The sequence below is a fragment of the Macaca thibetana genome, chromosome 5 (assembly GCF_024542745.1).
Source record: "Macaca thibetana thibetana isolate TM-01 chromosome 5, ASM2454274v1, whole genome shotgun sequence".
Classification (NCBI taxonomy): domain Eukaryota; kingdom Metazoa; phylum Chordata; class Mammalia; order Primates; family Cercopithecidae; genus Macaca; species Macaca thibetana.
The window spans coordinates 149455580-149473137 of NC_065582.1; the positions used below are offsets into that span (position 1 = coordinate 149455580).

The 17558-nt window shown below is 39.6% G+C and overlaps 1 protein-coding gene across 1 annotated transcript in view; it reads right to left on the minus strand.

Annotated features, from left to right (window-relative positions):
* The window catches only part of NWD2 (NACHT and WD repeat domain containing 2), a 196344-nt gene that overhangs the window by 117780 nt on the left and 61006 nt on the right, over positions 1-17558 (minus strand). The window contains exon 2 of the mRNA XM_050790903.1: positions 883-971. Coding sequence (XP_050646860.1) covers positions 883-971 — 89 coding nt within the window. The remainder of the gene's footprint in view (positions 1-882; positions 972-17558) is intronic.

Below are 17558 nucleotides of genomic sequence, written 5' to 3' on the forward strand. Positions count from 1 at the left end.
TATTAGAAGGCATCAGGAGTGTACCAAGATAAAACATTTATCTAGGAGGAAACAGACAGTAAAATGTTCTTCCACTAACGTTGGTGCATTTTGCACTTCTGCACCACAAACCTCTATTACATATTCATCACTTGACAATGTAAATGTGTAGTTTAGATAGCACTGGAGAGTTAGGATTTCCATCATAAATTAGGCTGAAAAATTCTGACTAAATAATGTTATCTGTTGCAGGAGCCATTTTTTTTTCAACATTTGGATGCCCAAGATACATCCAATGTTGTCAAGCACTTTACCTTCAGATGGCAAAATCAGAGGTGTATTAAAATGGCAGGATGTTCGTGAACGTTAGCAATGACGTGTGCCATTACTGTCTCTTGAAAGGCTGATATAATTTTTTGGGGGGAGTAAATGGTATAGCTCTGAAATGATTAGGAAAAAGGATGTTCTACAATGTGAACAAAAAGTTAAAGGCAAGATAGAAGGCAAGGCCAGGCCAGGCTGATGAAAGGAAATAAGGTTGAAAAAAGTTGGTCCCCATTTTTAAGTGCAAAATATTTCTAGAAACCATAGCTTAAACTCAGGTGCTCAGCAACCTTCATCTCTTTGATAATAGTGGAGACTGTCAAAAAAGCAAATAAATATGGTTCAAAGAAAAAGATGAGCCCATACCAGGAAGGGTCCAAGAAGCACAGCATAAAAGAACTAAACATCAAAAATGACTAAATACTTTCCATTTGTCAGTGTTTCTTTTTACCCATGCTTGAAGAAATAATTTTTTTCAGGGCCTAAAACTTGTCTTTTACAACACTCAAGTTGTGACAAGAAACAAACACTAGTTATTTAACTGGACATAATTGTGAATGAAATTAACAGTAGAATTACCTGAAATTCCAGTCCATAGTTTTCTCTGCAGAATTCTCTCAGTTTAGGATATACATTTTCTCTTAGTGCCTGTCTTTCTGCTCCCGTATCTGTAGTAGAAAGACAAACACACAGGAAGTCAGTATGTCCACACATGTTTCTGGCAAAAAAATGAAAACCTAAAAATAAATGCTGACAGTAATATAATCAAGTTGAGGTGCCGGGTTGTGAAATAACAGGGTATTTGTCTCTTGGTATAGACCTGTCCCCTAATTGCACAGAGATCCATCCATCAGGCATGCACGAGCAGCCCACGGGATGGACCACTGGTTGGTTCTATGTATGCTGGCAGGGCTGAAAATTCACAGTTGATTCTTTATGCCCACACAGACCTTCACGTTGAGCTCTTAAATAGTTATGACCACAATGTCTTTGGAAGGGGCAGAAGGATACACAGTAGGGTTATCAGGGTTTTAGCTCCACAAAATATACAAGTTTTAAAACACACGCACACACGTACACACGTTGATAAATTTACTTATTGATTTCTGAAAACATCCCAGATGATACCATTGCTACCTAGAGTATTCAGATATATTATGACATTTTACAAAATTTAGCACAGTATAGAAACAAGCATGAAACCCTATCATAGCAGATCCCACCCACTGTAGATTAATTGGCCAGTGGTTTAATAAAATAACGTCTCCCACCCCGGGCTTAGGGACTTACCATTACATCGGAGATAGAAACTATTTTACACGTCATACTACGTAAACCTTCTGAAATAAAAAAACTTTTTATTATCTCCTATCATTAAGAAAATACAAGAAACACAGAACCTGAAACTCGAAGAATCACAAAACATGTATGCATTTAATGTCGAATGTTTTGCACAGAAAGGAATTCCAAAGTCATCTGTGCTGAACAGTTCTGCATCAATGATGGCATCAATGATGACATCAATCTGTAAGATTCTAAGAGCAAAGAGGCGATTCCTTGCCCAGCTACCTTCAGTGAAACATGAATATAGTTTTCAAAAATTAGGTTAATGTGTAATCTTATGAAAAGTACCATTTGCTGAAAGTACCTCTATCCCAGTCATAACTATGAAACATCCGCATACCACATTTATAACAAAGATAACAGTTTAAAAGAATTTCCCTATTATTCTCAAACACATCTGTCCATGAAAATTTAACCATATGCCGTGTTGACCTACTCTATTTTCCTACTGTTCTCAAGCCTATTTTGAGAAGCAAATAACCAATCACGAAAGTCTGAAATGCAGCTGCAGCCTGGCAGAGTGACAGGAACCAGTGTTTACATAGAAATCAAAGATTCAGAGAAATACAAGGTCTTCTGGATTGTCCTGTGATCTAAACAAATAGGGTGTTTTCCAGCCTTAGATTCAATATGGTTCTAAGTTCAAAGAGAAGAAGCAGGACACCCATCGGAGGAGCTGTACATTAAAGCGGGGCCCATGCGGTGCTATGGCACTGACGGAGGCAGTTATATTAAGCTTTCACATAATTTGTATAATCTTGAGATCAGAATGCCCATCCTCCCTTGCTCCATTTTAAGAGCTGAAAATGCTAACTTCACAATAAAGCTGATAATATTCAATAACTCTAAACGCCCTTAGCAGATTTTCAAAATAGAAATAACGAAAAAGCCGCTTTAAAAAGAGACAAATACTGCCAGATATAGAAGGTAAAAATATATTCAAAAGGGTTAAGAGATTCTGAAAAATAGTATCTAAATTATACATAAAATAAATATGTAATGATATAAGAAACAGAAATTTATTGTTTCTTAAAAACATGTTAACTCATTTTGAGGTGCTGAGACTTGACTGCACAATTTTAAGGAGGATAAGAGAAATTTAGTACCTAATTTTTTAAAAAATTTCAACTCTTATTTTAGACACAGGAGGTACATGTGCAGGTGTGTTACCTGGGTATACTGCATCCAGGCAGTGAGGATAGTACCTGATGGTTTTTCAACTCACACCCCGCTCCGCCACTAGCTGTCCACAGTGTCTATTGTTCTCATGTTTATGCCTATGTGTGTACAATGTTTAGCTCCCATTTTCAAGTGAGAACATGCAGGATTTGGTTTTCTGTTCCTGCATTAATTAGTTTAGGAGTATGGCCTCTAGCTGCATCCATGTTGCTGCAAAGGACATTGCATTCTCTTTTTTTTTGGCTGTGTAGTTTTCCATGGTGTATATGTGCCACATTTTCTTTATTTAATTCACCACTGACGGGCACCTAGGTTGATTCCATGTCTTTGCTATTGTGAACAGTGCGGCAATGAGCACACAAGTGCATGTGTCTTTTTGGTATAATGATCTATTTCTCTTTGGGTATACATCTAGTAATGGGATTGCTGGGTCAAATGGTAGCTCTATTTTAAATTCTTTGAGAAATCTCTGAACTTTTCCACAGTGGCTGAGTTAATTTATAATTCCGCCAATGGTGTACAAGCATTCTCTACTCTCTGCGGCCTTGCCAGCGCCTGTTGTTTTTGAACTTTTTAGTAACAGCCATTCTGACTGGTGTCAGATTGTATCTCATTGTGGTTTTGGTTCGCATTTCTCTGATGATTAGTGATGATGAGCATTTTTTTCATGCTTTTTGGCCACTCATATGTCTTCTTTTAAGAAGTGTCTGCTCATGTCTTTGTCTATTTGTAATGGGATTATTTGGTTTTTGCTTAAGTTTCTTACAGATTCTGGATATTAGATCCTTGTTGGACGCATAGTTTGTGAATATTTTCTTCCATTCTGTAGGTTGTCTGTTTACTCTGTTAATAGATTCTTTTGCTATAGCACCTAATTTCTAACATTTAGTGAGTGCTTCCTGCAGTCCAGTAGTGTGCTAAGTACACTTCTATTTGCATTTCCTTAGTCACTGCTGACCACAACCCTATGAAACAGGTAACATTATTACCATGTTTTTTAAGCAAGGAAACTAAAGGGCAGAGGGGTTAGAAAACTCGCTCAAGAGCATTCAGCCGCTAAATTAGAAAACCCAGATTTGAACCCAGAAAGTGATACACCACAGTTTGCTCTAATCAAGGAAATATACAACTGTGAAAAGAATCAATCTTTGCAATGACCGATGGAACAAATGCATGAAATGACTAAGGGATGTTAAAGTCCTAAAGCTTATGAAATAAAAAAAAAAATTGTATTATCCTTGATGGATTCTTTTCTTTCTATAATACACTCTCCAAGAGCCAACACATCAATAAGTTCTCTCACTCTACCACTAAACAAATCCTGAGTTAATCTACTTCTGTCCCTTCTGCTACCAGATGCAAGCCATACTCACCTTTCATCCAGATTCCATCTCCCTGTTTTCATACTTGCCCCGTTTGGTTCATTTTCCATGGAGCAACCAGACTGATTTTTCCAAAATGTCAATCAGATCACATCACTACTTTGTTTAAAAGCCCCATCAGCTCTTTACAGACCTTTGAATGAAATGTACACTCCTTATGATGAATGTTCTCTCTCTCCCCAGGCTCGTCTCTTACCACTTTTCCTGTTTATGTCCCTCCAGCAGTACTGGCTTTCACTTGATTCTTAGATTATATTCCCACTTGCAGACCTTCACTTTAGCTATGGTGTCGTCCTGGAATGCTTAGTCCTGTGATCATCTCATGGCACCTCTTGTCATTCAACTGGCAGCTTTAATGCCACCTCCTCAGAGAGGCCTTCTCTGAGCACTCCATCTATAGAAGTCACTGAATCACCTTCTACTTCCTTAATTCTTTGTGGATTACTCATTGTTTATTCGTTTATTGTGTGCCTCCCTCACTAAAATTTAAGCTCAAAGGGAGTTGAAACCTTCTTTTGTCTCACTCACGGCTACATCTCTAATGACTGCAGTCTTGCTCAATTAATAAATGAGTGAATGAAAAAAGCCACACATGCACCAGTGACAAAAATGAACTGATAGGCATGGTTTCCCTGCAATTGCCTCCAGAAACAGAAAGGCCTCCTACATTATAATTCATTATTCGATGGGTTTAATAAAAGCAAGATTCTGAAATCTTGGGAAACAGTGGTATTCAGATAATTGGTGTCACGAGGTAAATGAATGAACTGAATTTTTTTTTCCTCTGGTTTCTGTGTTTGTGGCAGAATATGAACTCCGTTATTTTGAGCCTTTCTAAATATGTGAAGGAAGCATATACACATATCCAATGGATATTCTGTGCTCTTATTTATATTAAAAATTGACTTAGATTTTTCCGTATTTGTATGAATATATGATTGGCTCTGAAAATGAAAAAGTAATTAAGATAGGAATGGATTAATTATGATGAGTGAACAGATAAGCTGACTTAATTAAATAAAAATCTTGATTCATACCGACAGCAAATCCGGATGGTTCACAATTAAAAAAATTAGAATGTCGTGGACAGGAAATATTAGCTCACAGAATCTCACACTTAAAAAGGGCCCTCTTTAAACAGTGTAAATCAAGTATGAGGTACGTCTTAATTTATGTTTTATACATAGTCATTGCATCTATTTGTAACTGCCCAGTACCTTAATGCTTTGAAAAGGTGCACTAACACTTTGGCAGCACTAACTGTTAGGTATTTAAAGGAGCTGCTTTCTGAATGATTCCTTTGTGATTTCAGAGTTAATGAAGGTCTCTGTACAGTGTCTGAGTCACCTACAAGAAGTACATTAGCTGGGGGAGAATGAGTAATCAATACCATTATCCTTATAATATCTTGAGTTCACTTCAACAAGGGTTTAGATTAATTCCAATTTTTTTTATTTTACAATTTTTTTCTTTTACAAAATAATTTATTTTAATTTTTATTTTATTTATACAGCTCTATCTTCAACAAACTAAAGGCATGGACTTTGGTCTTTTTTTCTTTCTTTTTTGAGACACAGTTTCACTGTTTCCCAGGCTGAAAGTGCAGTGGCACGATCTTGGCTCACTGTAACCTCCACCTCCCAGGTTTAAGCAATTCTCATGCCTCAGCCTCCCTAGTAGCTGGGATTACAGGCATGTGCCACCATGCCTGGCTAATTTTTGTATTATTAGTAGAGACGGGCTTTCACCATGTTGGCCAGGCTGGTCTTGAACTCCTGACCTCATGCACCCACCTTGGCCTCCCAAAGTGCTGGGATTACAGGTGTGAGTCAGCTCGTCCAGCCTAAACTCGTTTTTCCCATGTTCTTTGCAGCTCAGAAAATCTGCTTAGAATCCACTATAGATCCTCTGCTAATATTGTCTTGTTAGCATGGTTTCCAAGGTCTCTGTACATTTGCTCTTCCCTGGATTCTTTCTCTTTTCCTAGCCTCTTAGTTAATGATTCATAGGGACAGCCTGTTCGACTTCTGGGGTTGTGTTTAGGTTAATTTCTTGTTTGGCAGCTCCCTAAGAGGCTGTCTACTCTCTATGGCCCTCAGATAATTCCTTTGTATCCATCTCGCCACCCATACTCTTCCTTATATCAATGCGAGCAAATCTTGTCAATTTTATGTCATAAACACTTTTTTAATTTGGCCACTCTTTATTTTCACACTAACCTTCTCTCAACCCAAGAAGCAAAAAGTCTATTTGCTTGACCTGTTATCTGTCCCTCTCTCACAGAGCTGCCAGCAATAAATGCCAAGACAAAATGAAAACAAAAACTAATTTGATTATTAAAGACCTTGCTGGCATCTGGTGGTCCAGAATATAAAGACTAGAATGCTTAGCAAGTGTAAATATATCTTCTAGCTAAGTTCTATCTTCTACTGCTGATCACCATGTATCCTCTAAAGTCTGAGTTTTCAGCCATTATTTGCTCCTGAGCTTTGTCCTTACACAAACTGCTTTCCATGCTCAGAAGTTCCTATCAGATGAAAGATCTCTACAAGGAGAACTATAGAACACTGCTAAAAAAAATCACAGATGACACAAACAAATGGAAAAACATCCCATGCTCATGGATTGCAAGAATCAATATCATTAAAATGCCCATGCTGCCCAAAGAAATCTACAGATTCAATGCTATTCCTATCAAACTACCAATGTCATTTGTCACAGAACTATAAAAAGCTATTCACAAATTCTTACAGAACCAGAAAAGAGCCTGAACGGCCAAAACAATCCTAAACAAAAACAACAAAGTTGGAGGAATCACATTACCCAACTTCAAACTATACTATAAGGCTACAGTAACCCAAACAGCATGGTACTGGTACAAAAACAGACACATAGACCAATGGAACAGAACCTAGAAAGCAGAAATAAAGCTGCACAACTACAGCTATCTGATTTTCAACAAAGTTGACAAAAATAAGCAATGTGGGAAAGGACCCCCTATTCAGTAAATGGTACTGGCATAGCTATCTAGCCATATGCAGAAGAATGAAACTGTACCCCTATCTTTCACTATATATAAAAATTCACTCATGATAGATTAAATATGTCAATGTAAGATTGTAACCTATAAGAACCACAAAAGAAAACCTAAGAAAAACCATTCTGGACATTTACATTGAGAAAGAATTTATTTAAGTCCTCAAAAGCAACTGCAACAAAAACAAAAATCAACAAGTGGGACCTAATTAAATAAAAGAGCTTCTCCACAACAAAAGAAACTATCAGTGGTATAAAGAGACAACCTGTAGAATGGGAGAAAATATTCACAAACTATGCATCTGACAAATGTCTAATATCCAGAATCTCTAAGAGCTTAAACAAATCAACAAGCAAAAAACAAATAAGCCTAGTAAAAAATGGGCAAAAGACATGAAGAGGTACTTCTCAAAAGAAGACATACAAATGGTCAAACATGAAAAACTGTTCCACACATCACTAGTCAACAAAGAAATGCAAATCAAAACCACAAAGAGATGCCATCTCATACCAGTCAGGGTGGCTATTATTTAAAAGTCAAAAAACAACAGATGCTGGTAAAACTGCAGTAAAAAGAGAATGCTTACATACTGTTGGCAAGAATGTGAATTAGTTTAATTCACTGTGGAAAGCAGTTTGGAAATTTCTCAAAAAATGTAAAACAGAGTTACCATTTGACCTAGCAATCCCATGACCAGGTACCTATCCAAAAGAACATAAATCATTCTACCAAAAATACAGATGCACTTGCATTTTCATCACTGCACTATTCACAATAGCAAAGACACGGAATCAGCCTAGGTGCTCATCAATGGTGGACTGAATAAAGAAAATGTGGTACATATACACCATGGAATATACGCAGTTATAAAATATAATGAAATCATGTCCTTTGCAGCAACATGGATACAGCTGGATGCCATTATTCTAAGTGAATTAACACAGGAACAGAAAACCAAATAGCACATATTCTCACTTATAAGTGAGTGCTAAACACTGGTTACTTATGGATATCAAGATGGCAACAATAGAAACTGGGGACTTCTGTCGGGGAGGTAGGGAGTTGCAAAACTATTGGGTACTATGATCAGTACTAGGGGGATGGGATAAATAGTACCACAAACCTCAGCATCATGAAATATACCCAGGTAACAAACCTGCACATGTGTCCCCTGAATCTAAAATGAAAGTTGAAATTATTTTTAAAATATACTTGGGGCCGGGCGCGGTGGCTCACACCTGTAATCCCAGCACTTTGGGAGGCCGAGACGGGCGGATCACGAGGTCAGGAGATCAAGACCATCCTGGCTAACACAGTGAAACCCCGTCTCTACTAAAAATACAAAAAAAAATTAGCCGGCGTGGTGGCGGGCGCCTGTAGTCCCAGCTACACGGGAGGCTGAGGCAGGAGAATGGCGTGAACCTTGGAGGTGGAGCTTGCAGTGAGTGGAGATGGCGCCACTGCACTCCAGCCTGGGTGACAGAGCGAGACTCCGTCTCAAAAAAGAAAAAAAAAAAAATACTTGGTAGTCTAGGCGTTAACAAAGCTATCTTCTTTTAATGCTTGTTTTAATGCTTTTAATGCAATGTTACTTTAATGTTTGTAAATCAATTAATAGAATATACCATATTAATAGAATAAAGAACATAACCATATGACTGCTCAATATATGCAGAAAAAGCATTTGACAAAATCAAATACATATTCAGGATAAAAACTCAGCAATGGCCGGGCGCGGTGGCTCACGCCTGTAATCTCAGTACTTTGGGAGCCCGAAGTGGGTGGATCACGAGGTCAGGAGATCGAGACCAGCCTGGCCAACATGGTGAAACCCCGTCTCTACTGAAAATACAAAAATTATCTGGGCGTGGTGGCAGGTGCCTGTAATCCCAGCTACTCAGGAGGCTGAGGCAGCAGAATCACTTTGAACCCAGGAGGCAGAGGTTGCGGTGTGCTGAGATCGCATCACTGCACTTTAGCCTGGACGACAGAGTGAGGCTCCATCTCAGAAACAAACAAACAACAAACAAACAAACAAAAAACTCATCAACAAGGAATAGAAAGGAACTTCCTCAACTTGATAAATAGCATCTTCAAAAACCCCTACAGCTAGCACCATGCTTCAAGATGTTAGGCAATGTTTTCCACCTACAACTAAGAACACCTCGTCAAAACTTCTATTCAATATTTTACTAGAGGTTCTGGTCAGTGCAATAAAGAAAACAAATTTTTTTCCTATTAATTTATCCAAACCTTAGAAGTTTCCAGTAAAAATTCACTGTGTTATTTCTACACCTGAACACATTTTAGGGTAAAAGGGGTAAGTTATAAAAGATAATGGTGGATTTCTGTTTCTGGTACTATTGAGGAAAATAAATTTGCACAAACACCACACTAAAAACAATGGAAATTTTGCATAAAATATTTAAAAATCTATCTTTTTAAATGTGTTGCATAGCTAGAAGAAAACTAAATAACACATGGATAGGCCAAAGGCACAGTGAAAGCAGAAATCTTGGAAAATAAGAGACCTGAAGACAGCTTTAGATTATATTGTATTACATCTTAGTGACTTTTAAGTATCATTTTGTCATTTGTGGGTACATGGTAGATTGGAGACAAAGTACAGGGCCCTACTCAATATGATCATGGGATGGGATAATTACAGGTTTCTAACAGGAAAAACATGCAAAAGGCCATCACTCCAAAGAGGTGTATTTTCAGTGTGGCAGTGAACTAGAAATAAATCTTTGCCAGTCAGAAAACTTGAAAGATGTTATTAAGATAGCTGAGTAGAAGGGCCTGCTTCCTCCACACAAAAAGGCTAAAGCAGTAAGTAGATAACTACATGGTGAACTGCACGCCTAGGGAGAACAACAGAATACATGGGAGAACAATAGAATACAGTAAAGAAGTGACAGAGGCATCTCTGAGGCACTGGAACTTGGGAAGAGAGCGTAGAGAAGGAAATGAAGAGCCCTTGGATTGGCTTAAAGCCAAGCGGCACTCTCCACTGTGAGAAAAGGCAGGAGATCCCTAGCAGTCCACATTCCCACCACAGACACCTGCAATTCTAGCTGCAAGGGAGCCCTACAGTATTCACAGGCTTTGAGACTAGTGTAGGGAGGGAACTCATGCTGAGTTCCCATCTCCTCCCAGCCATTCTCTGGAACCCAGGCTACTGCATTATGCTGCCATTTTGAGGACAGAGCCACTGCTAAAATGTACCCTGTCCAGAAGCCCCAAAGGGCTTGCATCTCTGCATTTCTGAGCTGGTATCATTATTTAATCCAGAAGGCTACAGGGCTGTGATTCCAGTTGGACCCCATGGTGTAGCTGTGAACTCAGCACCTGAGGCAATGCAGTGGCCTGTACCTCAGAGAACAGGTAATCTAGTACATCAGGGAGGCCATCTTCAAGACAGAGGGAGCCAAAGCATGTGCTCCCCAGAACTTGACAGCTGACGGCTTAATGACCAGCAGAACTGCCACATGCCCATGTGCACTCCCCAAAGGCCCTAGGACTGGCCTGCCTGGGGTCTGCTGCCACTGTCACCGGCAATGCTGACTCCTATAGTGGTGGAGCTGCTGCATTGCCTGCAGGGCCTTCTCCATCAGGGACTCAAGGACTGGCTGCCCCAGGATGGGGGCCCCAGGACTGGCCCACCAAGGGCCTGCCAATGCTGACAGCTCTGCACACTTCTGCGGCAGAGCTCCTGTGCTCTCTCATGCAATCCCCCATCTGAGGGCCTGAGGACTGTCTTATCTGGTATCTGCTGCCACTGATGGCCCTTCCCACTGTAGCAGTGGAGTTGCCATGTGCCCCCATCAGGGGCCTAAGGACTGGCACATTTAGGGCCCAATACCATCAGTGAAACTACCTGTCTAGTGGGGAAGCCACAGTGTGCTTGCATTCCCCTTAGAAGCCTGCAGACCAGCTTGCTGGGGCCTTTCATTGCCTTTGACTTTGCCCACTGTAGTGTCAAGGCTACTGAGTACCTGTACCCTCAAACAGGGGCCTGAGGACTGGCTCACCTGAGAATTGCTGCCACTGGTGACCTACCAATCTAGTAGTGAAACCACTGCATGTCCCCCCTCCAGGGGCCCATGAACTACGCTGCTGCCCAGGGACTGCCACTGTCAGCAACCACACTCTCCAGCTGGGAAATTGCTATGTGCCTGTGCATGCTCCCCAGGGACCCAAAGTCTGGTTTACCTGGGGCCTGCTGCTGCCACTAATGACTGCTGCCCTGACCAGCATACCCCTCCAAGTGCTCCCAAACCAGCCTGTCTGGTAGCTCCAGGCCCCAGCCAAGCTGCCTCCACAAACACTCACAACCTAGGCCACTAAAGCACTCATAGGCACCACTGACACTGATTATACCAAAGAAACACATGGACACTACACTACTGTGCCCACCCAGAACCAAAGTCAAAGTACTCTGTTCAATTAACACATCTGCAGGAAAAAGTCTTTCCCCATGAAAGCTATGCCATGAAATTAGAAGATGTGACTGTTCTGCCAGATGTGCAGATATTAACATAGGGATATAAAAAACATGAAAAAGCAAGGAAAATTAACACCTCAAAAGGATCAAAATAATTTATTAGTAATACATCCCGAGGCAAAGGAAACTGATGCAATACCTTAAAAGGAATTTAAAATAATGACCTTAGGGAACTCAGAAAGATATAAGAGAATACAGACAGATGATTCATCAAAATCAGAAAAACAATTCATAATCTGAATGAGAAATTCAATACATAGATATCACAAAAAAGGACCAAACAAATTAGAAACTAAAAAAAATCAATGAATACAGTTTTAAAAAAAATCAAGAGCTTCAACAACAGACTAGATCATAAGAAGGAAAAATTTCTGAACTTGGACAGGTCTTTGGACAAAATCCAGTCAGACAAAAAAAAAAAAAAAATGAATAGAAAGCCTACGAGACCTATAGGATATAATTAAGTAAACAAGTTTTGCATTATGGAATTTCCAGAAGAGGAAGAGATGGGGAAATGAATAGAAAACCCATTTAATAAAATAATTGCTAAAAACTTCCAAGTTTTGGGAAGAAATACCGATATTCAGATGCAGGAAACTAAAAAGTCCCCAGATACACTCAACCTCAAAGATTCTCTCTGAGAAACATTGTAGTCAAAAGTCAAAGAGAAAATGGGAATTGTAAAAACTGCAAGAGAAGAGCATCAAGTCACATATAATGAAATCCCCCTCAGAATAATAGCATATTTCTCAGCAAAAACCTTACAGGCATGGAGAGAATGGGATGATATATTTAAAGTGCTGAAAGAAGAAAAACCCTGCCAGCCAAGATACATTACCTAAGAAAGTTATCCTGCAGAAATCAAGGAGGAACAATGTCTTTCCCAGACAAGCAGCTGTGGGAATTTACCACTAGACCTACACTACAAGAAATACATGAGAGTCCTGTATCTGGAAGCAAGAGAATAACTACCATCACAAAAACATGTGAGAGAATAAATCTCACTGGTAGAGCAGATACATAAATAAGAAATAGAAATAATTAAAGAAAATCATCAAACTGCAGCCAACATTGGAGTTAAACTATACCCTAGACCAAATGGACCTAACAGACATTTACAGAACATTTCATCCTACAGCTACAGAATATATATTACACATTCTTCTCATCAGTACATAGAACATTCCTTTTTTTTTTTTTTTTTTTTTTTTTTAAATGGAGTGTCACTCTGTCACCCAGGCTGGAGTGCAGTGGCGTGATCTCGGCTCACGGTAACCTCCACCTTCCGGGTTCAAGTGATTCTCCTGCCTCAGCCTTCCGAGTAGCTGGGAATACGGGCATGTGCCACCACGCCTGGCTAATTTTTTTTTTTTTTGAGATGGAGTCTTGCTCTGTCGCCCGGGCTATAGTACAGTGGCACAATCTTGGCTCACTGCAAGCTCCACCTCCCGGTTTCACGCCATTCTCCTGCCTCAGCCTCCCGAGTAGCTGCGACTACAGGTACACCCGCCACTGTGCCAGGCTAGTTTATTTGTATTTTTTAGTAGAGACGGGGTTTCACCGTGTTAGCTAGGATGGTCTCACTCTCCTGACCTTGTGATCTGCCCGCTTTGGCCTCCAAAAGTGCTGGGATTACAGGCATCACCCACTGCACCCGGCCCAGAACATTCTTTAGGATAGACCATATGGTAGACTGCAAAACAAGTCTTAACAAATTTTAAAAAACTAAAATCGGCCGGGCATGGTGGCTCACGCCTGTAATCCCGGCACTTCGGGTGGCCGAGGTGGGTGGATCACGAGGTCAGGAGATCAAGCCCATCCTGGCTAATGCAGTGAAACCCGTCTCTACTAAAAATAGAAAAAATTAGCCGGGCGTGGTGGCGGGCCCCTGTAGTCCCAGCTACTCGGGAGGCTGAGGCAGGACAATGGCGTGAACCCAGGAGGTGGAGCTTGCAATGAGCCAAGATCAGGCCACTGCACTCCAGCCTGGGCGACAGAGGGAGACTCGGTCTCAAAAAACAAACAAACAAACAAAAAACTAAAATCATATCAAGTATCTTTTCATACTACAACAATATGTAACTAGAAATCAACAACAAGAGAAACTTTGGAAATTGTACAAATACACAGAAATTAACATGCTCCTGAATTGGTAAAGAAATTAGGAAAAAATAAAAGTTTCTTCAAGCAAATGAAAAATATCCAAACCTATGGGATAGACCAAAGGCAGTATTAAGAGAAGTTCAGAGCAATAAATGCCTACATCAAAAAAGCAGAAATATTTCAAATAAACAACCTCATGTTGTACCTCAAGCTATTAGAAAAGCAAGAACAAACCAAACCCCAAATTAGAATAAAGGAAATAATAAAGATCAGAACTAAATGAAACAAAGACAATGTACTAAAGATCAATAAAAGAAAAAGTTGGGTTTTGGAAAAGATAAACAATACTGAGAAACCATTAGCTGTACTAAGAAAAAAAAGAGAAGACTCAAAATCAGAAACAAAAAAGGAACTAATACAACTGATACCATAGAAATAAAAAGGATCTTTACAGACTATTATGAATAATGAATAATTCTACACAGACAAAATGGAAAATCTACAAAAAATGAAAAAATTTACAGACACATATAATTTACCAAAATTGAACCAAGAATAAACAGAACACCTGAACTGACTAACAAATGATGAGGTTGAATCAGGAATAAGAAGTCTTTCAACAAAGAAAATCCTGGAACCAAATGGCTTCACTGCTGAATTCTACTGACTCTTTAAAGGACTAACACCAATTCTTCTCAAACTTTTCCAAAAAACTGAAGAGAAAAAAATTCCTCCACATTAATTCTATTAATTATTAATTATTCTATTAATTCTATAAGGGTAGCATTATTCTGATATCAAAACAGCACAAAGACAGCCAAAAAAGGAAACTACAGACCAATACCCCTGATGAACATAGATGCAAAAATCCCCAACAAAATACTAGCAAATGAAATCAAACAGCACATCAAAAAGATTCTATGCCACAGTCAACTAGGATTTATCCCAAGGATGTAAGGATGTTTCAACACATGCCTATCAATAAATGTGATATGTTACATCAACAGATGAAAGGCTAAAACCACATGCTAAAAAAGCATTTGCTAAAATTCAACATCCTTTATGATAAAAACTCTTAATAAATTAGGTACAGAAAGAATGTACTTCGACAAAAAGAGATTTTCTGAAACTGAAAGTTATATTTAAAGAGGAAACAGAGAATAAAAGTTTGGAAAATTTGCAGCCTGACCATGTAGTAGAAAAGAAAGACCTATTTTCTGGGGAGGAATTCAAGGTTGCATAAATCTGCATAAGTAAAGAGGAGCTGAATGTTAACAGCAAGACAATGGCAAAAATGCCTCCAGGGAATTTCAGGGACCTTTGCAGCAGCCCTTCCCATCACAGGCCTGGAGACCTAGAAGGGAAAAATAGTTTCGTGGCCTGGAAACAGGTTCCCCGTGCTGTGTGCAGCTTAGGGACTTGGTGCCCTCTGTCCCAGCCACTGCAGCCATGGCTGAAAGGGGCCAACATAGAGCTCGGGCTGTGGCTTCAGAGGGTGCAAGTCCCAAGCATTGGCAACTTTCACGTAGTGTTGAGCCTGCAAGTGCCCAGAAGTCAAGAACTGGGGTTTGGGAATCTCTGTCTAGATTTCCAAGGATGTATGGAAATGCCTGGATGTCCAGGAAGAAGTTTGCTGCAGGAGTGGGGCCCTCACGAAGAACCTCTACTAGAGCAGTGAGGAGGGGAAGTGTGGTGTTGAAGCCCCCGCACACTGTCCATACTGGGGCACTGCCTAGTGGAGCTGTGAGAAGACAGCCACCATCCTCCAGACCCACCAACAGCTTGTACTGTGCACCTGGAAAAGCCACAGACACTCAACACTAGCCCTTGAGAGCAGCCATGGGAGCTAAGCCCTGCAGAGCCACAGCGGTGGAGCTGCCCAAGGCCGTGGGAGCCCACCCCTTGCATCAGTGTGGCCTGGGGTCAAAGAAGATTATTTTGGGGTTTTAAGATTTAATGACTGCCCTACTGGGTTTCAGACTTGCAAGAGGTGTGTAGCCCCTTTGTTTTGGCCAATTTCTACCTTTTGGAATGGGAGCATTTACCCAATGCCTGTACCCCCACTGTATCCTGGAAGTGACTAACTTGTTTTTGATTTTACAGGCTCATAGGTGGAAGGGACTTGCCTTGTCTCAGAGTTTGTACTTGGACATTTGAGTTAATGCTGAAATGAGTAAAGACTTGGGGGCCTGTTGAGAAAGTATGATCGTATTTTCCAATGTGAGAAGGACATGAGATTTGGGAAGGACCAGGGGTAGAATGATATGGTTTGGCTCTGTGTCTCCACCCAAATCTCACATCAAATTGTAATTGCTAGTGTTGGAGGAGGGGCCTGGTGGAAGGTGATTGAATAATGGGGGCAAACCTCCCCCTTGCCATTCTCATGGTAGAGTTCTCGTGAGATTTGGTTGTTTGAAAGTGTGTAGGTAGCACTTCTCTCTCTCTCTCTCTTCTTCCTTTTCTAGCCATGCATGAAGTGCCTGCTTTCCCTTCACCTTCCACCATGGCTGTAAGTTTCCTGAGGCCTCCCTTCCATGCCTCCTGTACAGCCTGAAGAACTCTGAACCACTTAAAACTTTTTCCTTTATAAATTACCCAGTCTCAGGTAGTTCTTTCCAACAATGCAAGAATGGACTAATACAGATGCCTACTTTCAGAACTCTTATTCAACACAGAACTAAAAGTCCTAGTCAGAGGCATTAGACAAGAGAAAAAATAAAAGGCATGCACATTGGACAGTAGGAAATGAAACTGTCCCTATTTGCAGATACATAGTCTTATATAGAGAAAAACTAAAGGCCAAAAATAAAAACCTCTATGAAATAACTCTTACAATTGACAAACCAATTTGGTAACATTGTAGGATAAAAAATCAACATATAAAAATCACTAGGGTTTCTATACACCAAAACAAACTAGCTGAAAAATAAATCAAGAAATCAATCTCATTTATAATTGTAACAAAAATAATAAAACACCTAGGAATTTAACAAAAAATGTGCAAGATCTCTACAACGAAAGCTAAAAAACAATAATGAAGGAAATTGAAGAGGATATACAAAAATGAAAAAAAAATCACATGTTTTTGAATTGGAAGAAGACTGTCAAAATCACTATACTACCTAAAGTAATCTACAGATTCAGTGCAATCTCTATCAAAATACCAATGACAGTATTCATAGAAATAAAAGAAATGATCCTAAAATTTATATGGAACCATCACAAAAATCTCAAATAGCCAAAGCAACCCTGAGCAAAAAGAGGAAAGCTGGATGCATCACGCTACCTGAATTCAAATTATATACCACAAAACTGTTGTAACAAAAATAGCATGGTACTGGTATAAAAACAGGGAGACCAATGTAACAGAATTTCAGCTCCCAGAAATAAATCGATGTATTAACAGACAACTGTTTCTCAACAAAGGTGATCAGAACATACAATGGGGAAAGAACAGCCTCCTTCAAATAAATGGTACTGTGAGAAATGGATGTCCATATGCAGAAGACCAAAAACTAGACCCACATCTGTCACTACATACAAAAATCAACTCAAGATAGATTAAAATGTAAGACCTGAATCTATAAAACTACTAGAAGAAAACAAAGGGGAAATACTTAAGGACACTGATCTAAGCAAAGATTTTGTGGATATGACTTCTAAAGCACAGGTAACAAAGCAAAAATGACAAATGGATTAATAT